Source organism: Mixophyes fleayi, chromosome 5 (assembly GCF_038048845.1).
Source record: "Mixophyes fleayi isolate aMixFle1 chromosome 5, aMixFle1.hap1, whole genome shotgun sequence".
Taxonomy (NCBI): domain Eukaryota; kingdom Metazoa; phylum Chordata; class Amphibia; order Anura; family Limnodynastidae; genus Mixophyes; species Mixophyes fleayi.
Genome location: NC_134406.1, coordinates 137548735 through 137573985, shown reverse-complemented (window position 1 = coordinate 137573985; position 25251 = coordinate 137548735). Strand labels below are relative to the sequence as shown.

Below are 25251 nucleotides of genomic sequence, written 5' to 3'. Positions count from 1 at the left end.
TATGGGAGTGAGAGGATCCTTTACTCAGCAACTACTTAGTCTTCTTAGCTACTTTACGGCGGATCTTTGATGAGCCCGGGCGAGTTTCTTCAGCCTCTGCCAGCATTCTCAGGCTTCGTCAAGGTGCTAACACAGTCGGCAAGTATGTCATTAAATTTCATACCCTTTCCTCAGAACTGTCCTGGAATAATGACGCCTTGGTAGCAGCATTCTGGCAAGGGCTATCGAACAAAATTAAGGACGTACTGGCACCTCAAGAACTTCCTACCACTCTGGATGCGATAATCTCTCTTTGTAATAAAGTGGACCTTCGCTTCCGCAAAAGGTCAGCGGAGAAAGAACAACCTAACTGCTCATATTTCAAATCCGCTCCTCGTTCCCACTCAACCTCTCCTACTCCTGAAGAGCCTATACAGATCGGGAGGACTCGCTTAACATCCAAAGAGAGGGATAGGAGACGTCTTAACAAGTTATGTATTTATTGTGGCGAGCCGGGCTACTTTCTGAATTCCTGTCCAAAGAAGTCGGGAAATGCCAGGCCCTAGTCTGCTCCGGGGGAGGTCAGACTGGGGACATGTAAATCCTTCCCATCCTCTGCTTGTTTTCTCAGTTTCCGTATTATGGGGTTCCTCTGAAGAATTGTCTCAAGCACTAGTAGATTCGGGTGCTGCAGGGAATTTTATTTCCTGGTCTCTAGTATATCAGTGTTCTATTCCTGTGTTACCCTTAGAGGCACCTGTTACCATCACTGCCATGGATGGGTCTCAACTCCCAGGAAGTATGGTTCGCTAGCAAACTAAACCACTTACTCTCCGTATTGGGGTTCTGCATTCCGAAACAATCTCATTCTTTGTTTTGCTGCACTATCTTAGGTCTGCCCTGGCCTAGTATACATTCTCCTAGCTTGGATTGGAATACCTCTGAAATTCTGGCCTGGGGATCTCATTGTCGGTCCAACTGCCTAGCTCAAGTCAAGCCAGTTAAGATTCTATCTTCCGCTACAAAACGTTTCTCCCGGGATTACCTCCTCAGTATCAAGACTTCGCGGATGTATTCGATAAGGTCAAAGCTGAGCTTTTGCCTCCCCAGCGCAGTTGGGATTGTCCGATAGAATTGCTCCCGGGGAAGGATCCTCCCAGAGGAAGAGTCTTTCCACTTTCCCAGCCTGAAACCTCGGCCATGTCAGTATATGTCAAAGAAAATCTACAGAGGGGCTTCATCAGGCCGTCTGTCTCTCCAGCCGGAGTGGGCTTTTTTTTTTTGTCAGAAAAAAGGACGGGTCTCTCCGCCCCTGTATTGATTACCGAGGTCTCAATGCGGTCATGGTAAAAAAAAAAATCGGTATTCTATACCAAATTTTTAGCGGAAAGGTGTATCCAGGGATACGACCGTTAATTAAAATGTAGGATAGTAGTGGATATAGGGTAAAAATAGGACTGCAATATTGAGTCTGGGGGGATTTTCACAATTAAAACATATTGGCGGTTGCTTACTCTGGATCAATTTCAAATATAAGTGCAGGATCGCAGGAGATCCAAAATAGGTTGAACTTGATGGACTGGTGTCTTTTTTCAACCTCATCAGCTATGTTAAATTGGTCCCACTCATGCTTCAGGCCTTTAACTCTGTATCCGCACAATCTTACTTTTCTTGTCATTCTCCGACAGCCCATATCACAGTTTTCCCCAAGGAGGGGAAAGACCCTGTGCTGTGTCCCAGTTTATAGACCCAAATTGCTGCTAAACGTGGACATAAAAGTCCCAGGCCATGAGGCACATGACAATACCACAAAAATAATTAACTTGGTCCAGTTTGCTACATCCACTAATAAATCAACTGGGTTGGCGGCACTATAGCCAGGGTTGGCGGCACTATAGCGGGGGAAGCGCGGCAGGGGTCCCCCTGCCATAATGACTAACCAACCCTAGACTGTTCAGCGCTGGGCTGGATTCCCTAGGGAGTGGGGTCCGCTGAAAAAAACGAGCGGGCCCCCCCCTAGAAAGAACCAGCTCAGTGCTGATAGCACTAGGGCTCTTCCTACTACCACTGGGCTGTGGGTAGTAGGGTAATACGGCGTAAAGTAGTAAAAAAAAAAACCTGACACCAATTTTGTTTGTGGAACTACAAGTCCCAGCCAGCCAGGTTGCAGAAAACAGTGTGGCCACGCTAGTGGGGAAATCACATAATACTGTATTTAGCGCTTACGCAAGTAACGTAGCGCATTGCGCATGCGCTACGCTACTTGCGTAACCTGAATTTACTGTATTACAGGTTACGAAAGTAGCGTAGCGCATGCGCAATGCGCTACGTTACTTGCGTAAGCGCTAAATACAGTATTATGTGATTTCCCCACTAGCGTGGGAAAATGCCATAATACAGTAGTTAGCTCTTACGCAAACGGCGTAAGAGCATTGCGGCTAGGACCTCCTACTAGGTAGGAGGTGTTTGCCGGGCCTCAAGTTTATTTTTTTTAAGAACTTCAATCAAGCCTTAAGAGTCGGGATGTTACAAATATGTGCCCCTTCTGGGCGAAGAGTTCCTGTTGGAAAAGATTCCCTTATGGAGGTATAAATGGCTGGGACTGGGGCAAGCTGGCAAGATGGATTTACAAATACTTAAGGACAGGACCAAGCCATCAAGAAAGAAGACATCATTGGTAAGTATTTGGGTTTTATTATTTTTAATAAATACTTGTGGTTTAAAAGAGGGTGGTTAGTGTCTTTATTGTGGGGTTTATTATTTTTAATAAATATGTGTGGTTTGTATGAGGGTGTTGTGGCTTTGTAAACTTTTTTCTTTGTGGAACTTCAGGGCCCAGCAAGCCAGGGATGTCAGGGCATGTTGGCACTTGTGGTTCTCCAAGTGCCAACATGCCCTGGCTGCCGTGGGTATGCTGGTGCTTGTAGTTATACAAGCACCAGCATGGCCACACTGTTTTTGGCAACCTGGCTGGGACTTGTAGTTCCACAAACAAAATTGGTGTCAGTTTGTTTTTTTACTACTTTACGCCGTATTACCCTACTACCCACAGCCCAGGGGTAGTAGGAAGAGCCCTAGTGCTATCAGCACTGGGTTGGTTCTTTCTAGGGGGGGGGGCCCCGCTCGTTTTTTTCAGCGGACCCCACTCCCTAGGGAATCCAGCCCAGCGCTGAACAGTCTTGGGTTGGTTAGTCATTATGGCAGGGGGACCCCTGCCGCACGTTCCCCTGCTATAGTGCCGCCAACCCTGGCTGGGGTTTGCCTAGTGCTGGTAAAGTGAAAATCGGGGGAACCCCACGCAAAATTTTTCCCCGATTTTCACGGGACCAGCACTAGTCAGGCAGCACTAGGGTTAAGCATAAATTGCGGGGGGACCCCACGCTTTTTTTTTAAAAAAAAAACTTTTATCTGTTCTTTAACATTTTAACACTGCCAGGGCAGTGTAACAGTGATGTGTTGATACAACACGCTGCTATCAAGCAGCGTGTTGTATCTGGCGTCTTTAGAAGCAAACTCTCCTGAGTTTGCTAACTCGCAGCTTCATACATTGTAGACTTGTATAGCTGCAGTGGCAAACAGTGGTGAGTTTGATCTCTGGCGATTTTGCAAGTAGCGATTTTGACAGAAGCAGAACTCTGGCGATTTTGTATGAAAACTCAGCTTCATACATCGGCTAGTTTCAACTCTCCTGAGAAAATAGCTGGAGTTGCAAACTCGCAGCTTGCTACATTTACCCCCAGAACTGAAAAAAGGGATGATGCACATGAAAAATGTACCGTTTTCTACAGCTGTTCTCTTACCGTGTGTCTTTTTGGAATCATTGCTGCCTGTAGGATTAGGCCTGCTGTGACCTCCACTTTGTCCTTGGCTGTGGCTGTTGTGACTACCTACAACAGACAAGATAACTTAATTGAATATATGTAAAAAAAAACTATGAGCAATGTTGATTTTCTTTTTTTTTTACAGAGACATGGTTTATGTGCACATCAAAAACTAGCGTCTCAGTATAAAGTGAAAATGTTCTCAAACCTCTGGCCCAGGAACGGTTAATACTCAATTTGCATTTAGGCTTCCTTGCCTCTATGTAAAGAGCAAACAAACATTTGTACAGGCCGCCGGGCACGTGACAATACCACAAAAATAATTGACTTGGTCCAGTCTGCTACATCCACTAATAATCCAACTGTCCTGTTGTCCACAGACGCAGAAAAAGCATTCAATAGTGTAGACTGGGACTTCATGCAGGGTATACTAAGCCATCTGGGTTTAGGGCCATTGAGTTTGGAACGGATTCGAACGTTATACTCACATCCAACAGCTAGGGTCATCGTCAATGGAGACATGTCAGAACTAGTTGAAATCACAAATGGAACGAGACAAGTCTGTCCCTTGTCCCCAATGATTTTCATCCTTTGTATGGAGGCTTTAGCTCGGTCCATTAGAGTGAACCCAGATATTTCTGGATTGTGAATGGGAGATAAAGAATTTAAACTTGCTCTTTTTGCAGATGAACTTCTTGCTATCCTCACGAACCCTGTAATTTCGATTCTGACCTTAATGTCAGAATTTCGCACTTTTGGGTATCTCTTCAACTTTAATTAATTGTTCAAAATCCATGGCCCTTAATATTTCAACACTGGTGAACATAGTTGGAGGTTTGAAGTCTGGCAACCTGCCCAAAGAAAATACTTGGGGGTAATCATAAACAAGGACATCTCAATTTTTATACAAACAATTTCCTTCCATAACTGCAACCATCCATAACAACCTCAGAGACTGGCTCCTGAAGGACTTTTCCCTGATAAGTAGAGTTAACATTGTGAAAATGAATTTACTCCCTAGAGTCCTTTATCTATTACATACACTTCCAATCCATATTTCCACCTCTTGATTCAACTATATACAAAGGGCCATACAACATATTGTTTGGAGAGGTAGACGACCCTGTTTCAACCATGACATTTTATACGGACGCAAATATGCTGGTGGCTTAAAACTGCCACACTTCTCAACATACTACAATGCTGTCATGCTGAATAGAGTCCTTGATTGGACAAGAGGGGGGTCAGACAAACAATGGGTTTGGATCGAGGGATATATACACTATGTACACAGATCAATCTAGCTCCTTGGCAATCGTCACTTCCCACTACAAAACTCCAGAAAATTTCTCCTACCCTGAATTACCTAATGCAGAGGTGTGAAGGCACTTATAGTTGAGACACTTTGCTCCCTGGGGGTCCGCGAGATGGCAGGGACAACATTCAAGCAATTTGAGTCCTTATTTGCCGCTCCTTAGTATCCGAGGCACACCTTGTCCTCCATATATCGAATCCTGATTGAACACTCCTCTAATAAATTATCTAAATTCACTATCGATTGGAGCATGAGCTGGGATCCGCTATTCCCGAGCAAGATTGGGATGACATATTCCAGCGTACCCAAGCCAGCTCAATTAGCGTGCGAGTGATTGAAACACAATATAAAGTGTTGACTCTGTGGTAATGTGTGTACCAGCCTATTAGCTAAAATGATTTCCGGGTACCCAGACCTTTGCTGGAGATGCCAACTGGGATACAGTTTTACTTATCTCCAAAGCAACTGTGCGAACTGGGTTACCAAATTGCCTGAAATTTTGGCTACTCAATGATACCAAATCACCTGTCTCCCAATGTAAAAAAATCTACTTTGAAGTATCTCAGCAGTGCTGCAAAGACTTTGATGCCGGACCACTGGAGATCTCCAACATCCCTCTCTATCAAGGAATGGTTTGAACGTTTAGACTTTTATATGTCTATGGACAATATGATGTACTCCCCAGCTGATAAATTTAGAAGTATATTACCTACTTTTGTTTGAGTGGATCGAATTCAAAGATACCACATTGTATGCCCAATGGAATAAATGAAGCCCAAGCCCCCCATCCTTCACTTTCCCATCCGCTTCTTCCATTCTTTTGTCTATCCCCTATCCAACAGAGTAATTAAGCATTTACACATCTTTTGGTGTGTTCAGTCACATTTCCTACAGTTCTGTTTGCAGAACCTGATGTCAATCTTCCCAGTCCAATGAACGAACTGCCTTACGGGTGTTGCAAGCTTCTTGAATGATGTTATTTAATATACAGCTAGCAGTAAGGTTCAAATGTGCTTATAATGCTATATGCATATGTATATGCCGTTTCATTTTCAATAAAAAACAAATTATATAAAAAAAAAACTGAGTACTGAAAATTTGAACAATACATGTGTAGTACCGGTGAGTGGGTCGCACTTGACCTTTAAATACCTCCCCTGCCAGCAGAGAATTATATCTCCCAGGTGCAGTGGGGAGGGGGAGTGTATCAAGCAGCTGTTGCAAAGGACAGTTGGATATTCTGAGAGTCACTCCAGGAGACATAAATCCTGGGGGAGTCCCCTGCAGCCTGTCAGGAAGAGACTAAGGAGAGGTCTGAGTGATAGTGAGACCACATAGAGGGAGAAACAAAGAGAAAGTGAACAAGGCTTTTCAGTGAGGAGTGGAAGCGTTTACTGCAGATCGGAGCCATCCTGGACACACAAGTTGGAGAACAGTGGGGATAAGTAACCCATGTTTAAATTATTAAAGATTTACATGGACTGAGTATTTTTGTTGTTGTTAGTAAGGTAGGGGACAGGCAGGGAGACCAGAAGAATATTTGTAAGAACTTTTAACAGGACTGTGATCTAGTGACAAGGGTGAAGTGTAGGGAAAAGTACTTAGGGAATAGAGATTGAGGGGTATATTTACTAAATTGCGGGTTTGGAAAAGTGGAGATATTGCCTATAGCCACCAATCAGATTGTATTTGTGCTACCTTCTAAAACTGCATAATTGTATTAATCTGTTTATCATACAAATGCCTTTGGGTTTTTTTAAAAAAAAAAAATACTGTTAATTGATAACATTGCATGAGAAACAACGTGTAGAGACATAAAACAGACCAGAAGCAGTTAGGAATAAAAAGATAATGGGTAAGTAACTTTATGCAAAACATCATATAGAGTTGACAATTGGCTTGCCAAGGAAAGCACGTATATAAAATGAAAATGGGTTCCTCGATACAACCAGCAGCAATGCATATTTTAACATGCATCAGGAGAAGGAGGGGAAAAGAAAAGAAAGAAGAATAAATGGGAAGGTAGAGGTGAAAGACGGGGGATGGTAAAGGGTCTAGAGAAGATAGGGAGGAGATTCAAATGTAAAGTGAGGAGTAATGAGATGGTAAAATAGTACGTCTGCTTGAAGTAAAGGCCTGGCTAGTAACGGAGCAGCAGTTTATTATGGTAAGAGCCCAGACTTTGTGAAAGGACACGGAGGAACCCCTTAGGATGCTGGTGGTATGTTCCATTTGGTAAATATGCCACACCAGGCTGCAGACCAAGTGTAGTATCGAAGGAGAGAGGTTCTTCCAAGAGGTTGTGATCTGGCAGATTGTCGCGCTCACGATAAGTTGGAATAAATTGTGGGTGTGGGAAGAGAGGTCAGGGATGGCAAGGGAAGGGGCACATGTTTGGGGTTTAGTGAAATGGAGACACCCAGGACAGCAGAACCGAAAGAGACTGGAATGGACAACAAGAGACGAAGCCTGAGACAGCTCCACCACACATGCAGGAAAGTGCCAGTGCAGTCACAGTTCCTCCAGCAGTCATCACTCACCTGGTGGGGACATAGTACAACCTATGGAGCAGTTTACATGCGTTTTGTTTCATGCGGACACTGATAGAGCAGCACGCCGTCCATTCAAAGATATCAGACCAATCCCCTTGGTCCAATGTTTCACTGAAGTTCGCCTCCCAGTTCAACTGGAAATGGTTTTTAGTGTCATTCGAGAGCAGTAGCACTTTACAGAGTGTAGAAATAAGACCTTTTGAGGACGGAGCGGAGAGGCATAGATTCTCTAATACAGTGGGTGGTCTAGCTAGGACTTGGGATTTGAGTGAAAATAAATGCCTGTCCTGCAGATATTGGTAGAACAGTCCCATTGAAAAAACAGGTAGTTTAGCAAGATCAGAGAACTGAGGGAAGGTTGCTGTTCTGGAGAACTGGTTGATGATGAGGTCTCCTGCCCCTGCCCAAACAGAGTACATCTGTCGAGAGTGGCCTGAAGACTGGGTTGGACCAGAGGGGGATAAGGATCGGAGGGGATGGGGAGAGGGCAGCCCACCGATTACAGCAGTAAAATATGGATAAGGAAAGAGCAACCAATGGATGTGTGCAAGCAACGGTCAGAAGTTGCATGGGGGAAGCCAGAGGATACTGGAGAGCCTCCTATAAGCCTGATTCTATATTTACCCAAACTCTGGTCCCTGGAGGGGGAGGGGAGTACCACTGAACACATTGACCTAACCAGGCTGTGTGATAATAGTTCTGTAGATTTGGTATGCCAAGACTAACTGCCATGGGGGAACGTTGCAGGATGCACACCGTGACCCTGTGGCTTAATAAAGCGCATCAGATATTTTTACAATGTAGAATAATTAGAGAAGGGATCCGTATGGAAGGGTATGAAAGAGTTACAATAGTCAGGGGAGTAGGGTGACCCGGCCAAGCCTAGAGATCATTAGCCAAGTTGTTTTTCAATACAGTTAAATAAGGGGGGGGCGGGGGTAGATGACCAGGATGTCTATTGTGACGGCATGGATTGTGAAATCGCAGAGGGTCGAGAAAACATCTCCTGGAATAGGTTAGGAAGGGAGATCAAGGGATTGGTCACCATGAGGAGGATATCATATGCGTAGAGTGCAATCTTATGATTACCAGAAGGTAGTGTTACCATCATCATCATCACCATTTATTTATATAGCACCACTGATTCCGCAGCGCTGTACAGAGAACTCATTCACATCAGTCCCTGCCCCATTGGAGCTACAGTCTAAATTCCCTAACATACACACACACACACACACACACACACACAGAGACAGAGAGTAGGGTCAATTTTTGATAGCAGCCAATTAAAATACTAGTATATGTCACTAGGAGTTCTACCCAGGATTCACCAGATGATAATGCTTACCAGAGGGGTGGGGTTTACACAGCGATCCTCTGGGCAGTAGGGTGAATAGTAGGAACGTTATACAACAGCAGGTGGAGAGAGAATGTCAATGGAGTAGATAGGAGTCAGCGACTCGCAGCTATAATGGTAGGAAAGTCAGCGACTTGCAACTATAGTGCAGAGGCAGGTATCAACCAAGAAGAGCCGGGCGGACGTGAATAGGTGAAGGAAGGTAACGGGAGAGTCAGTGGTCTGCGGATAGCAAGTTGTACCACTGCTGTGATGAGAAGACTTGTCCAGGTGCAGGTAGGTAGCGGGAGAGTCAGTGGTCTGCGGATAGCAAGTTGTACCACTGCTGTGATGGGAAGACTTGTCCAGGTGCAGGTAGGTAGCGGGGAAGTCAGTGGTCTGCGGATAGCAAGTTGTACCACTGCTGTTTTGGGAAGACTTGTCCAGGTGCAGGTAGGTAGCGAAGGAGTCAGTGGTCTGCGGATAGCAAGTTGTACCACTGCTGTGATGGGAAGACTTGTCCAGGTGCAGGTAGGTAGCGGGGAAGTCAGTGGTCTGCGGATAGCAAGTTGTACCACTGCTGTGATGGGAAGACTTCTCCAGGTGCAGGTAGGTAGCGGAGAAGTCAGTGGTCTGCGGATAGCAAGTTGTACCACTGCGAGGAGGTGAGGACCTGTCCAGGTGCGGGTAAGTAGAGTAATAGTAATAGTCTATGGCTGTACGTATACAGCTGGAGAGCAGAGAAGCTTGTCCAAACAAATATGCAGGGTAACAGCTAATAGTCTATAGCGGGTATGTATACCGCTGCTGAGTAGAGAGGCTTGTCCAAAGCAGATATGCAGGATAACAGCTAATAGTCTATAGCGGGTATGTATACCGCTGCTGAGTAGAGAAACTTGTCCAAGGCAGATATGCAGGATAACAGTTAATAGTCAATAACAAGTATGCATACCGCCGCTGAGTAGAGAGGCTTGTCCTGGTGCAGACACAGCAGGAGAGCTGGGAGGCTGTAGCGGGTATGGGAACCGCCGATGAGCAGAGCAGGTAATCCAGCAGGAAACAGAAGACACGAGCAGGAGAGCTAGGAGTCTGTAGCGGGTATGAGAACCGCCGATGATCAGAGCAGGTAATCAGCAGGAAACTGAAGACACGAGCAGGACACAGGGAACACCTTCGGAGACTCACAGGGAGTGAGAATCAAGATCAGGCAACGATACAAAGGCCACAGGTGCCTTAAATAGGGAGAGGTGATTGATCCACCAATTGAGTTAAAAGCAAGGTCATAAGAGTTCAGGGATCCTGCACATGCGCAGTCCTATCAAGATGGCGGATGACCGCGGCTCAGGACAGGCGCCGGCAGGAAGGAGAGAGAACCACGCACAAGAGCAGAGGCACTCACCGTCCGGTGAGTGACAGTATATTTTTGGAGTGTGGGAGGAAACCGGAGCACCCGGAGCAAACCCACGCAAGCAAAGGTAGAACATACAAACTCCACACAGATAAGGCCATGGTCAGGAATTGAACTCAAGACCCCAGCGCTGTGAGGCAGAAGTGCTAACCACTTCGCCACCGTGCTGCTACCATAGTAATTTCTGGATTGAGGTGGTAGCTAATGGCTCTATGACAAGAGCAAAGAGGAGGGGGGATACGGGACACCCCTGTTGAGTCCTGTTGCGTATTTGAAAGAGGGGAGTGGGGCATCCGTTCACTTGGACAGATTCAGTGGGATTATTATACAGAGCCGAGATCCCGGTGGCCAAAAGCCATAGGAGGCGAGAACCCTCATCATGAAGGGCCACCCAATGCTGCCAAAGGCCTTCTTAGTGTCAAGAGAAAGGAAGAGAGAGGACAACCTGCGCTCATTAACGGTGGGCCAAGTAAATGGTCCGTCTGGTGTTGTCCGCTGCCTGTCGGCCCGGGACAAAACCATCTTGGTCGGGGTATACAAGGTTTGAGAGTATCACATTGACACGGTTTGCTAAGATTTTAGAGAAGATCTTGAGGTCGACATTTAGCAAGGAGATGAGATGGTAGCTGCTACCGAGGGAGGGACCCTTGCCGTCCTTATGATGACAGTGATCCCAGTATGTGTAGTTGTAGAGACAAATGTACCCCCTTCTAAGAGGAATATAACCATGAGGTGAGCTTGGGGCCTAACAACACCAGCAAACTTCTTATAGTACATAGCTGGTAAGTCATCGGGGTCTGGAGCAGAAGCGTCTTTCATGAAGCATAAGGTAACAATGGTCTCGTCCTCAGTGATATCAGAACTGAGGTGCTTGAGTGCTATCAGGGAGAGCCTAGGGATGGGACAGGAACACAGATAGCCTATACGATAGCCTATACTCTCAACCGAGGTCAGAAGACGGCAGGCTAGAGGCATCCAGGTCATAGAGGGTAGAGAAGAATTCACAAAACTCTGTGACAATTGCATCAGAGTGGTAGATGGTATGACCCTGGAAGCCCTTAATGGAAGAAATCACATTGCAGGTGTGTCTCTGCCATAGCCTATGGGCCAGGAGGGAGTCTGTCTTGTCGCTCTTCTCATAGAAGAGCTGCTGGTCCACTTAATGGACCTCGCTGTTTTCTTGGATAAGACTACTTTGAGCCCCTCACAGTTGACAACTTGTGAAGATGTGCGGGATCAAGGGAACCCTGGTGTTAGGAGAGAAGCGAGAGGTGCTGGGCTTGCAGGCCCAGCAGAAGTTAACTATCCTTCTGATGCAGAGTAGCACTTATGTCAATAAGCTTGCTAAGAATGGTGGCTTTGTGAGCCTCCCTAACAATTAACGGGGGAAGGTCAGGGGAACCATTGAGAGGAAAGTAGTCAGTGAGAGCCTCCAAAAGTTCCTGATAGGAGATGGGGCTGAGCAAAAAAGTGTCATCCAGTCTTCAAGAGGGGTGCTGCCAAGGGAGGGTGGTAACATTAAGCTGAAGAAGCACCCCCATGTAGTCTGTCCAGACGAACAGACAAATCATCGCACTGGAGAGTTTAGAGGCCAAGACTACAAATAAATAGTCTATACATGTGGGAATAGAAAGTATAGTCATTTGGGAGAAGTTTGTCTTGGAGAGACACATGGGGAGACCAGGTGTATTTCCTTTAGGAAAACTGTTTCTGCCTGACAATAATAAAGGGCTGCCAAAAGAATGCAGCTGTTCTTGGGAGTGTTAAGCCCCTTAACATTGATGGTAAGTGATTTAAGGGACATGATAACAGATGGGTATAAGCAGGGGCCTGAGGGGCTCCTTCACAGCAGAAGGAAATACCTAAGGGGCGACTCAGAGATAGTAAGCAGATGTGTAGGAAGGAGCAAAAGAAGAGATTGTGTGAAGAAGAAAAAGTGGGGAAGAGGTGAGGGGAGAGTGGTACAGCAGGTGAAGAAATGCTGAAAGTCAGAAAGGAAAGAGAAGGAGTCGGTCATGGATTGACCAGACGAGAGAGGGCGCATGTTAAATGTGGATCGAAAAATTGTGTGTAAGAGGTAGTAGTAATTAAACCATCTATAAATGCCTTTGTATGCTATGGGCCTGTATTACCAACTCACACTACGCCTGGAGTTAAGTTCTGTGGGCATTAGAGTACCGGTGAGCGTATAAAGATCAGACCGTCAACCTAACATTATAACCGGCCAGTAAATAAATTTCCAGGAGGAAATCATCGGGATGGATGAAAGCAGAACCAACTTGTCCCCAGCCCAGTCCTGGCTGGTCAAATTCAGACCCTGTCGCAGATAGTCCAGGGTTTACCCCAGCGTTTGTCTGCTCAAGAGGAAACCTCTAGAACTTCACAAGCCACCTTGGCTCCTGCGGTGGAACCAAAGTTAAATTTGCCGGACCGGTTTTCTGGGAACAGAGCCTTGTTCCGGAATTTCAAGGAGAGCTGTAAGCTCTATTTTCGGCTGAGACCTCGGTCTTCCGGTTCGGATCAACAGAGGGTCGGTATCATCATCTCCCTCCTCCAGGGTGACCCCCAGTTTTGGGCCTTTAGTCTGGCTCAAACTAGTCCTACCATGCAATCTGTGGAAGCCTTCTCTAATGCATTGGGTCTGCTCTATGATGACCTGGATCGAGTGGCCTCCACTGAGGCTCATCTGAGGGCCTTGAAGCAAGGCCGGCGCTCTGCAGAGGAGTACTGTGCTGAATTCTGTCGATGGTTGAATGACAGCGAATGGAATGATCCAGCGTTACGCAGCTAGTTTCGCTTAGGGCTGTCAGAGCTGATCAAGGACTCTCTGGTGCAGTATCCTTCTCCAACTTCTTTGGAGACCCTAATGCAACTCGCCATCAAGATCGATAGGAGAATCAAGGAGAGGAAGGTGGAAAAAAGGCTCCTTCTTTTCCTTCTGCTTGTGTTCCCATATCTGCAGACATTGAGGAGCCCATGCAACTAGGGGCATACAGTCTCTCTTCTGAGGAAAAGGACAGAAGGTGGTCACAAGGCCTCTGCCTCTATTGTGGCATCAAGGGCCACTTCTCCCGCTCTTGCCCCAAACAAACAGGGAAAAGAGCATGCCTAGGGAAAGAGAGAAATGTTCACCTAGGTCTGCAAATTGTTTCCCCAAAAATTGCTGTTTCGGTTTCCGCGCATGTCACCTTCGGTGCCTGTTCCATGGCCCGCTTGGCCTTCATTGACAGTGGAGCTGCTGGCAACTTCCTGGACATTGGGTCCGTTCGCACTACTGGAATCCCTACTGTAAAGCTCAAATCCACAATTACAATTTGTGCCCTAGATGGTAGTCCTTTACCTGGTGGCAAGATTCTTTGGGAGACCGCCTTGCTGCAGCTAAATGTGGGAGCTCTTCATTCTGAGACCCTAACCTTCTTCCTCATAGACTTTCCGTCTGTTCCTTTAATTTTGGGCCATCCCTGGCTTTCCCTCCATAATCCTGTTGTGGATTGGGTTAAAGGAGAAATTATTCAGTGGAGCCCTTATTGTTCGAAGTCCTGCTTGACCTTGCCCCTCCGGATCCTGCAATCAGTTCCTGAGCAGCTTCCCTCTCAATACCAGGAGTTCCAGGTTGTGTTCTCTAAAAAGGCTGCTGACTCTCTACCACCTCATCGTGACTTCGACTGTGCCATTGAGCTGATTCCTGGTTCCAGACTACCTAAGGGGCGTTTGTATTCTGTCTCCGGTCCCGAGACCAAGGTCATGCAGGCTTATATTGAGGAAAATCTTGAGAAAGGGTTCATCAGGCCATCTAAATCTCCAGTGGGAGCTGGATGCTTCTTCGTGTCAAAAAAGATGGTGGATCGCGGCCCTGCATTGACTACCGGGGACTTAATCAAATCACAGTCAAGAACACCTATCCTCTTCCTCTCATCCCTGTACTATTCGATGAGCTAAGGGCTGCTACTCTCTTCACCAAAATCGATCTCAGTGGAGTGTACAACCTCATCCCCATAAGAGAGGGAGATGAATGGAAGACGGCATTCAACACACACTCTGGCCACTATGAATATCTGGTCATGCCGTTTGGTCTTAGTAACGCACCTGCTGTATTTCAAGACCTGATTAATGAAGTTGTCCGTAAATATCTCGACCACTTCCTGGTTGTTTACTTGGATGACATCCTGATATACACTTTCATTCCCTATCCTTGCATTGGGGCTATGTTAAACAGTGTCACGGGCACTAGGAGTCTTTACCCAGGGATCACCAGGTGATAGGCTTACCAGAGAAGTATAGGTGGTAATATGGTACTCTGGTAGCAGGGTGATCACGGAACAGGAAATAGCAGATGATGAGATGCTCAGGAAAGTCTATGACTAGCAGCACTGGCAATATGGAGGTAGTAATACACGAGGAACTGTATGGACAAAGGACACGTGAGGGTAGTCAGTGGTCTGCGGTAGCAAGTTGTACCACTGCTATAGTGAGGAAGAATGTCCAACAGAAACGAGGAGGTGATGAGAGTCAGCGGTCTGCGGATAGCAAGTTGTACCGCTGTCTGAGTGAAGGAATGGAATCCAAGTGAAGATATCCGGGGAGTCAGTGGTCTGCGTTAGCAAGTTGTACCACTGCTATATGAGAGGATACTGGAACAGGTGAAACTGTAAACAGGAGTCAGTGGTCTGCCACTAGCAAGTTGTACTACTGAATATATATGTGAGGAGGTGCACGGGGAGAGACTGCAACACAATATATACACGGGCACCTTGACTTTGATCCACAGTAATATGCACAATATAAATGTATAAATGACTGAACAATACTGCCAATATAGAAAGTCTCTTGAAGTAGTCCAGCATGAGATAACACAGTCAATGATGGCAATAGACTCAGCGGACAGCACACTCCAGAGGAGAACCAACACAGTCCAGCAAGGTATGCAATACACAGCACAGTCAATGAGAAGTATGCATACCGTGGTTCAGGAGGCAGTCAGACAGGAGTGCAGAGATACCTGAACGGCAGGAGGCCGGCAGGATGCGAAGTCCCTGGATGGGTGAAGCGGTGGTCTAGTAGGTGCAGCGCACGGGAAGGTAGACCAGCAGGGAACACAGGAAAGCGTGGAGAGCGGATCAGCAGTAGATGGATGAGTAGTGCTGAGGAGTAGCAGCAGCGGGTCTCTGCGGGAACACGGAGGTAGCCAATAGCAACCAGCAGGTGCAGTAACGATGGGACACGGGAGAGCAGAGTTGAACAGGCACTGTTGATCACGGAGAATAGCGGGTAGCAATAGTGGAGGCAGACTCAAGGAAACACGGGAGCGTTGACAAGGACTGAAGACTGAAGCGCACAGAGGCAGCGGATAGGAATCAGCCAAACAGTCACGATGAAACACAGACGGGTTGCAGGTTGAAGACTGTAGTGCACGGAGGCAGCGGATAGGAATCAGCTAGCAGTCACGATGATGAAACACAGACGAGTTGCAGGTTGAAGACTGTAGTGCACGGAGGCAGCGGATAGGAATCAGCTAGCAGTCACGATGATGAAACACAGACGAGTTGCAGGTTGAAGACTGTAGTGCACGGAGGCAGCGGATAGGCATCAGCTAACAGTCCCAATAATAAATGGTAGAGTAGAAGTGATTAGAAGACTGTAGTGCACGGAGGCAGCGGATAGGAATCAGCTCACAGTCACGATGATTCAGTAGATGGTAGGAGTGGTATGGGAACCACAGTAGCAGAAGTGGTTTGGAAACCACAGAGGTAGAAGTGGTTTGGAAACCACAGGAATCAGCAGGGCTGAATAAACAAGGAAACACAGGAACACCTTCAGAGACTCATGGGGAATGAGACTCCAAGATCAGGCAACGTGGTGTTGACCACAGGTGCTTAATATAGGGAGGTTGCCTGATCTGCCAATTAAGTTAAAGGAACATACACTGAAGGTTTGGAAAGGGCTGCGCATGCGCAGTCCCTCAGGATGGAGGACGGCCACGGTTCCTAAATGTCCGGGAAGAAGCACTCACAGTCCGGTGAGTGACAGTACCCCCCCTTTTAAAGGTGGGCACAGAACGCCTGGAACCGGGCTTGTCCGGATTTTTGGAATAAAACTTCTTCAGAAGGGCAGGAGCATTAAGATCTTCAGCTTTGATCCATGAACGCTCTTCAGGACCAAAGCCCTTCCAATGAACGAGGAAACGGAGGACTCCTCGCGAAATTTTTGCATCCAATACCTCAGTAATCTCGAAATCCTCCTCCTGATGAACTTGAACTGGCTGCGGTGCTGAGGAAGGAGTCGAGAAACGATTGATAATAAGAGGTTTGAGTAAGGACACATGGAAGGCATTGGAAATCCGAAGATTCTTAGGAAGAAGAAGTTTAACACATACTGGATTGATAACTTGAATGATCCTATATGGACCAATAAAACGAGGGGCGAATTTCATAGATGGAACCTTCAAACGAATATTTTTGGTAGATAACCAGACACGATCTCCAATTTTTAGTGGTGGAATAGCCCGCCTCTTCTTATCTGCGAAAGACTTATATTTGTTAGATGTCTTCTTTAAACAGGTTTTGACCTGAGACCAGATATTTTTGAAGGTCTGACAAGCAGTCTCCACAGCAGGAACTTGGGTGGGCGGGAGGGCAGGAAATTCCGGAAAAGACGGATGGTGACCGTAGACCACAAAGAATGGAGTTTTGGATGATGACTCATGGTACATGTTGTTATGGGCGAATTCAGCCCAAGGGAGCAATTCTACCCAGTTGTCTTGGTTGGCTGAAGAGAACATCCTAATAAAAGTCTCAAGATCTTGATTGACTCGTTCCGTTTGTCCGTTAGATTGCGGATGGTAGGACGATGAGAGTGCTAATCGTATGCCCAAGGTTTTACAAAGGGCCCGCCAGAATCTGGAAACGAATTGTACTCCTCTATCTGACACAATCTCAGACGGACATCCATGGATGCGGAAGATTTCTTTAATGAAATGTTCAGCCAGAGTAGACGAGGAAGGTAAACCGGACAGAGGGACGAAATGAGCCATCTTCGAAAATCTGTCTACCACTACCCAAATAGTATTGTGATTCTTACTTGGTGGCAAATCAGTAACGAAATCCATACTAATATGGGTCCAAGGCTTGGACGGAATGGGTAGTGGTCGCAGCAACCCTGCTGGAGTTCTGCGGGAGGATTTGAACTGAGGACATAAATCACAGGAAGCAATAAACTCTTTGACGTCTCTCCTCATTGAAGGCCACCAGTAACTACGAGAGAGAATCTCAAAGGTCTTATGTTCACCGGCGTGTCCAGAAAAACGAGAGGCATGGAACCACGAAAGGATTTTCCTCCTCAGAGTAGGAGGCACGAGGGTCTTCCCAAATGGTAGCATTTTGGTGGATGAAGCAGCCAGAGAAATACATTTGGGGTCTAGAATAGCATGGTTGGGAACCTCTTCTACATCAGAGGACGTCACAAAAGCTCGAGATAGAGCGTCAGCTTTCTTGTTCTTAGCAGCTGGTTTGAAGGTTATAATTAATTCAAAACGGGAAAAGAAAAGAGACCATCTTGCTTGACGAGGGTTCAAGCATTGAGCAGATTGCAAATATGACAAGTTCTTATGATCCGTGAAGATCGTCACCGGATGGCGAGCTCCTTCCAACAAGTATCTCCATTCCTCTAATGCAGCTTTGATGGCTAGCAACTCCTTGTCCCCGATAGTATAGTTTTTCTCTGCGGGCAGAAGACCCCGAGAGTAGAAGGCACAAGGATGTAATTTTTGTTGCTCCGAGCGTTGGGAGAGAATAGCTCCTAAGCCCACATTAGAGGCATCTACTTCTAGGAAGAAGGGGAGTGTCACATCAGGTTGTCGCAGAATGGGAGCAGACGAGAAGGACTCTTTGAGGATTTGAAAGGCTTGGAGAGCCTCAGATGACCATTGCTTAGTATTAGCCCCTTTCCGAGTTAAGGCCACAATGGGAGATGCAATGGATGAGAAGTCTTGAATGAAGCGTCTATAGTAATTGGCAAAACCTAAAAAACGCTGGATGGCACGAAGAGTAGTTGGCTGAGGCCAATGTAGTACAGCATTTACTTTGTCTGGATCCATCTTCAGGCCAACTCCGGAAACTATATACCCCAAGAATGGAATCTGGGGTAACTCGAATGAACATTTTTCCAATTTACAGAACAATGAGTTTTTCCGTAGTCTGGAGAGGACCTCTGCCACATGTTGGTGATGAGAAGGCAGGTCCTGTGAGAAGATCAATATGTCGTCCAGGTAGACAACGACACATACATATAATAAGTCCCGAAAGATCTCATTGATGAAACCCTGGAAAACCGCGGGGGCATTACACAGCCCGAAGGGCATTACTAAATATTCGTAATGCCCATCTCTGGTGTTAAACGCGGTCTTCCATTCGTCACCGGAACGGATTCTAATTAAATTGTAGGCACCACGAAGATCCAACTTAGTAAATATCCGAGCTCCCTTGATGCGATCAAATAGCTCAGTGATCAGCGGAATGGGATACCGATTCTTGATAGTAATGGCGTTGAGTCCACGAAAATCTATACAAGGGCGTAATGATCCATCCTTCTTTTTGACGAAGAAGAACCCAGCTCCAGCGGGAGAGGTGGAAGGTCGAATGAACCCACGCTGGAGATTCTCCTGTATGTACTCAGATGTGGCTTGAGTTTCAGGTAACGAGAGAGGATAGACCCGACCCCTGGGAGGAGTCTTGCCAGGTAGAAGGTCGATCGGACAATCCCAAGAACGATGAGGAGGAAGACGTTCAGACTGAGCTTTATCAAACACATCGGCAAATGAAGCATACTGAGGAGGGAGTCCCGGGGAGGAAGATGAGATGGAAGATTGCTGTACTTTAAGAGGAATAACTTGAGAGAGACAACGATGGTGACATTCAGGCCCCCAAGACATAACTTGAGGAGTGCGCCAGTCAATCTGGGGAGAGTGACACTGAAGCCATGGAAGGCCTAAGACAATCGGACTTGTCGTAACAGGAAGAATTAAAAACGAAATTTCTTCATGGTGTAGTACACCAATCTGAAGGGTTACTGGAGACGTACTCTGGGTGATGAGACCATTGATGAGACGTGATCCATCTATAGCCGTCACAGTAATGGGTGTTTTTAAAGTGATCACTGGTAGGGACCATTGATTCACTAGTGATTTAGAAATGAAATTTCCTGCTGCTCCGGAATCAATCAATGCCTGTGACTCAAAGGATTTAGTAGCAAAGGAAATCGTAACATCGAAAGCGCAGACTTTAGATTTCATAGACAATGGAGAGGACTCCAGGGACCCTAACTTCACCTCTCCAGAACTAGTTAGGGCCTGGCATTTCCCGATTTCTTAGGGCAAGAACTGAGCATATGTGTGGAATCAGCACAATAGATACAGAGTCTATTCTTTACTCTTCGTTTCCTCTCTTCTAAAGATAATTTGGAACGTCCTATCTCCATGGGAATCACAGAAGGTGAAACTGGACGAAATTGAGGGTTTAAACGAAGAGGTGCTTTAGCAGAAGTTGTTTTCTCAGATTCTCTTTCACGAAATCTCATGTCTACACGATGGCAAAGAGAGATCAAATCTTCTAGTGACGAAGGAAGCTCTTGGGTAGTCAGTGCATCTTTAATTTTATCGGAGAGCCCCTGCCAGAAGGCGGCAACTAATGCTTCAGTGTTCCACTGAAGTTCAGAGGCTAAGATCCTAAATTGAATGACATACTGTCCTACTGTATGGGAGCCTTGTCGCAAACGAAGAATGCTGGAAGCAGCGGAGGTCACACGACCTGGTTCATCGAACACACTTCGGAACGTGGAAATGAATTTGGCACTATCTTGTAGAATTGGATCGTTTCTTTCCCACAGAGGGGAGGCCCAAGCCAGGGCTTGTCCAGAAAACAATGAGATAAGATAGGCCACTCTGGAACGATGGGTAGAAAAATTTTGAGGTTGGAGTTCAAAATGGACTGAACATTGGTTAAGGAAACCTCTACAAGTTTTGGGGTCCCCGTCATATTTTGACGGAGTAGGCAGGTGAAGCGTAGGAGCTGTAGACACCTGGGATGGCACTGGGGAAACGGAGGAAAGCACAGGAGCTTCAATACTAGCTGTAACAGTCTGTCCAGATGTTCCTTGGGAGGTTAACGATTGGTAACATTGAAGTAACAGCTGTTGGCGAGCATCCTGTTGCTCCACACGACTGACCAGATGCTGCAGCATCTCTTTAGCAGTAGGTTCCGTATCTGGGTCTGTCATGCCTGATCTTACTGTCACGGGCACTAGGAGTCTTTACCCAGGGATCACCAGGTGATAGGCTTACCAGAGAAGTATAGGTGGTAATATGGTACTCTGGTAGCAGGGTGATCACGGAACAGGAAATAGCAGATGATGAGATGCTCAGGAAAGTCTATGACTAGCAGCACTGGCAATATGGAGGTAGTAATACACGAGGAACTGTATGGACAAAGGACACGTGAGGGTAGTCAGTGGTCTGCGGTAGCAAGTTGTACCACTGCTATAGTGAGGAAGAATGTCCAACAGAAACGAGGAGGTGATGAGAGTCAGCGGTCTGCGGATAGCAAGTTGTACCGCTGTCTGAGTGAAGGAATGGAATCCAAGTGAAGATATCCGGGGAGTCAGTGGTCTGCGTTAGCAAGTTGTACCACTGCTATATGAGAGGATACTGGAACAGGTGAAACTGTAAACAGGAGTCAGTGGTCTGCCACTAGCAAGTTGTACTACTGAATATATATGTGAGGAGGTGCACGGGGAGAGACTGCAACACAATATATACACGGGCACCTTGACTTTGATCCACAGTAATATGCACAATATAAATGTATAAATGACTGAACAATACTGCCAATATAGAAAGTCTCTTGAAGTAGTCCAGCATGAGATAACACAGTCAATGATGGCAATAGACTCAGCGGACAGCACACTCCAGAGGAGAACCAACACAGTCCAGCAAGGTATGCAATACACAGCACAGTCAATGAGAAGTATGCATACCGTGGTTCAGGAGGCAGTCAGACAGGAGTGCAGAGATACCTGAACGGCAGGAGGCCGGCAGGATGCGAAGTCCCTGGATGGGTGAAGCGGTGGTCTAGTAGGTGCAGCGCACGGGAAGGTAGACCAGCAGGGAACACAGGAAAGCGTGGAGAGCGGATCAGCAGTAGATGGATGAGTAGTGCTGAGGAGTAGCAGCAGCGGGTCTCTGCGGGAACACGGAGGTAGCCAATAGCAACCAGCAGGTGCAGTAACGATGGGACACGGGAGAGCAGAGTTGAACAGGCACTGTTGATCACGGAGAATAGCGGGTAGCAATAGTGGAGGCAGACTCAAGGAAACACGGGAGCGTTGACAAGGACTGAAGACTGAAGCGCACAGAGGCAGCGGATAGGAATCAGCCAAACAGTCACGATGAAACACAGACGGGTTGCAGGTTGAAGACTGTAGTGCACGGAGGCAGCGGATAGGAATCAGCTAGCAGTCACGATGATGAAACACAGACGAGTTGCAGGTTGAAGACTGTAGTGCACGGAGGCAGCGGATAGGAATCAGCTAGCAGTCACGATGATGAAACACAGACGAGTTGCAGGTTGAAGACTGTAGTGCACGGAGGCAGCGGATAGGCATCAGCTAACAGTCCCAATAATAAATGGTAGAGTAGAAGTGATTAGAAGACTGTAGTGCACGGAGGCAGCGGATAGGAATCAGCTCACAGTCACGATGATTCAGTAGATGGTAGGAGTGGTATGGGAACCACAGTAGCAGAAGTGGTTTGGAAACCACAGAGGTAGAAGTGGTTTGGAAACCACAGGAATCAGCAGGGCTGAATAAACAAGGAAACACAGGAACACCTTCAGAGACTCATGGGGAATGAGACTCCAAGATCAGGCAACGTGGTGTTGACCACAGGTGCTTAATATAGGGAGGTTGCCTGATCTGCCAATTAAGTTAAAGGAACATACACTGAAGGTTTGGAAAGGGCTGCGCATGCGCAGTCCCTCAGGATGGAGGACGGCCACGGTTCCTAAATGTCCGGGAAGAAGCACTCACAGTCCGGTGAGTGACAAACAGGTTCTCCAAAAACTTCTGTACATCCAGTCGGCCAAACGGTTGTGTCCCAGACAGGCCTGCTGGACACTCCTCTTTACCTGCTTCAATTTCTTAATTACCTACAGACCCAGTTCTAAAAATATCTGGGAGGATGCTCTATCTAGGATCTAGTTACGGATCCACTGCCTATCATTCCTTCATCAATTATCCATGCTGGATTAACTCAGGATTTAGGTATGACGCTCTTTAGATTTCAAAGGATAGCTCCTGCTAACACTGCAGAGAACCGTCTGTTTGTTCCAGTCCATTCAAGGAAAGCAGTCCTTTCTGAGGCACATGACAGTAAGACTGCCGGGCACCCTGGAATCTACAAAACATTGGAAATAGTCTCCCGTGCCATGTGGTGGCCCTCATTATCCGCTGACGTTAGAAATTTTGTTCTGTCCTGCGAATACTGTGCTAGGAATAAGGTCCCTATGAACTTTCCGTCAGGCCAGTTAGTTCCATTATGTTAGGAACCCCTCAAACCAGTACGGCAAAACCCGGAGTCTGCTCTGAGAGTCTGGTATTCACTGTTGCCCCTAGTGGTGGGGACAGACTTGGATGCAGTCTAACAGAGGGTCGAGAGATACGTACTGGTTGGGTGGAACCCAGGAAGGTAGAATGAAGTCCAGGCAAGGGTCGAGGGCCGGCAGCAGACAGAGTATCCGATAAACAGGCCAAGGTCAGAGGTCACAGGCAGAAGAGCAGCGTCAGAGTCCAGGCAGAAGATCAGGGGGCACAGGCAAACAATCGTAGTCAGATATCAAGGCAAGGGTCGGCAACAATAATCAGAATCCAAATAGAGCAGAGAGCAAGAGACACAGCAGGCTAGTATGCAGCAAGCAGGAACTATAACCGGCAGGGAGGGCTTGCCCCTTCCTGCCTTATATATATATATATATATATATATATATATATATATATATATATATAATGTGGCCCAATAGAATAATCCCTCGAATCAGAGAGAAGGACAGCCCAGCTGGGCACTAAGTATTTGAATTGAGTACGCGCCCGGCTGTACCGGACGCCGGGATGCGGCGCTGCTGCACAGAGCGTCCCAACCGTTGCCTTGGCAACGGCTGGGACTCAGCGGAAGTGACGTCCCGGTCGTCATGACGACGGCCGGGGTGTCGGGGCACAGAAAGAAGCTCGTGACACATTATCCATCCCTTACAAACCTGGGACACATCTGTCAATGGACTTTATTGTTGATCTCACATCCTCTGCAGGACAAAATGACATATGGGTGTATTTATTGTGTTTGCTGCACCTAAAGTTATCCCTAAATATTTTTGATATATAAAACTTACAAAAATCCTTTAGGAGCCCACACCTCACTAATAAATGTGCTGGTGTGGTTTCTAAAAACCAGGCTGATGTATTACTATTTCGTTTGTCTGTGCCAGAGCCATAACTAGGTATGTGCAGGCGGTGCCGTGGCCCAGGGCGCAAGGCCAAGGGGGGCTCAGCAGCCGCCCGCTACCTTCCTGTGTACCTTCAGCCCTTAACTTCCGCAGCTCAGCATTTGGAACGCAAACCGAACTTCCTGTAAGTGCAGAATCTCCCTCTCCCTCCCTCCCCCTCTCTCCCCCTCCGTCTCCCTCTCTCCCTCTCCCCCTCTCTCATCCCCAGTACAGTTTATGTAAAATAAATATATACTTTCTCCTCTACACCCTCTAGAAAAAACAAGTAAATTTATGAATTTATTGTAAGTGGAACACACATGCGTTCCACTGCGGAATCTAATTCTCTTTCTCGTTCCTTCAACAACAAAAAAACTCACCTCTCTGCGGAGTCGACACTTGCTCCACCTGCACTGAATGTCGACCGTGACGTCAGTGAGGAGCGGCGCAGAGAGAGGTCGGCGACAAGAAGGCATGAAATCAGAATAAAGAAGCCGATAGAAAAAGTAAGTAAAGGAACGGAGCAAGGGGCAACAAAGTGACGCAGCATAGCAGAGTGTTTTGAGGGGCAAAGGAAGCTGCATCGCAGTGTTTTGAGGGACAAAGGAAGCTGCATTACACTGTTTTGAGGGGCAAAGGAAGCTGCATCGTAGTATTTTGTGGGGCAAAGGAAGGCTGCATGGCAAAGTGTGATGAAGAGAGCCATTACTGTGGCATAATATGAACTAGGACATTACTGTGCCATAATATGAATATAATATTAAATAGCAGATTTTTGTCAGGTAAGGTATTCTTTAATATTTTTTCTTTAACATTTTAAAACTCTTTCTTATAACAATCTAGTTTTGTGTATCTCTTTTATTATTATTATTACTACCAGTTATTTATATAGTGCCACTAATTCCGCAGTGCTGTACAGAGAACTCATTTACATCAGTCCCTGCCCCATTGGGGCTTACAGTCTAAATTCCGTAACACACACACACACACACACACACAGACACAGACACAGACACTTTTACTGTTCTTATTTGAGTATTAAGTGGATGAAATATTAGAATACCTTTCGCTATATATTTTTGCATACTTTAAATGGTCATTAGGGCAGAGAACCGGTTGTTAATTTATTTGAATCCCACCACTGTATATACACAAGTTAACCCGTGCATGATACTCATGCATTCTAGTCAAATCAAGCTACTTAAGGTGTTAAAAAGGTTCTTGTCATGCATTTGGGCCATAGCCCAGGCCTCAACCACCAACCACTCCCCACTGTCACCCCCGGCAACCACCAACCTGTCACGAGCCGCGGCGGTA

The 25251-nt window shown here is 46.6% G+C and overlaps 1 protein-coding gene across 4 annotated transcripts in view; it reads right to left on the bottom strand.

The window, feature by feature from the left end:
* The window catches only part of LOC142158666 (NFX1-type zinc finger-containing protein 1-like), a 162457-nt gene that overhangs the window by 98450 nt on the left and 38756 nt on the right, over window positions 1–25251 (bottom strand). For 3 of the 4 annotated variants that reach the window (XM_075212852.1, XM_075212854.1, XM_075212853.1), the window contains one exon: window positions 3780–3866. The exons of the other annotated variant lie outside the window; for it this stretch is intronic. In XM_075212852.1, the coding sequence (XP_075068953.1) occupies window positions 3780–3866 (87 nt within the window). The remainder of the gene's footprint in view (window positions 1–3779; window positions 3867–25251) is intronic. 4 annotated transcript variants of the gene reach the window in all.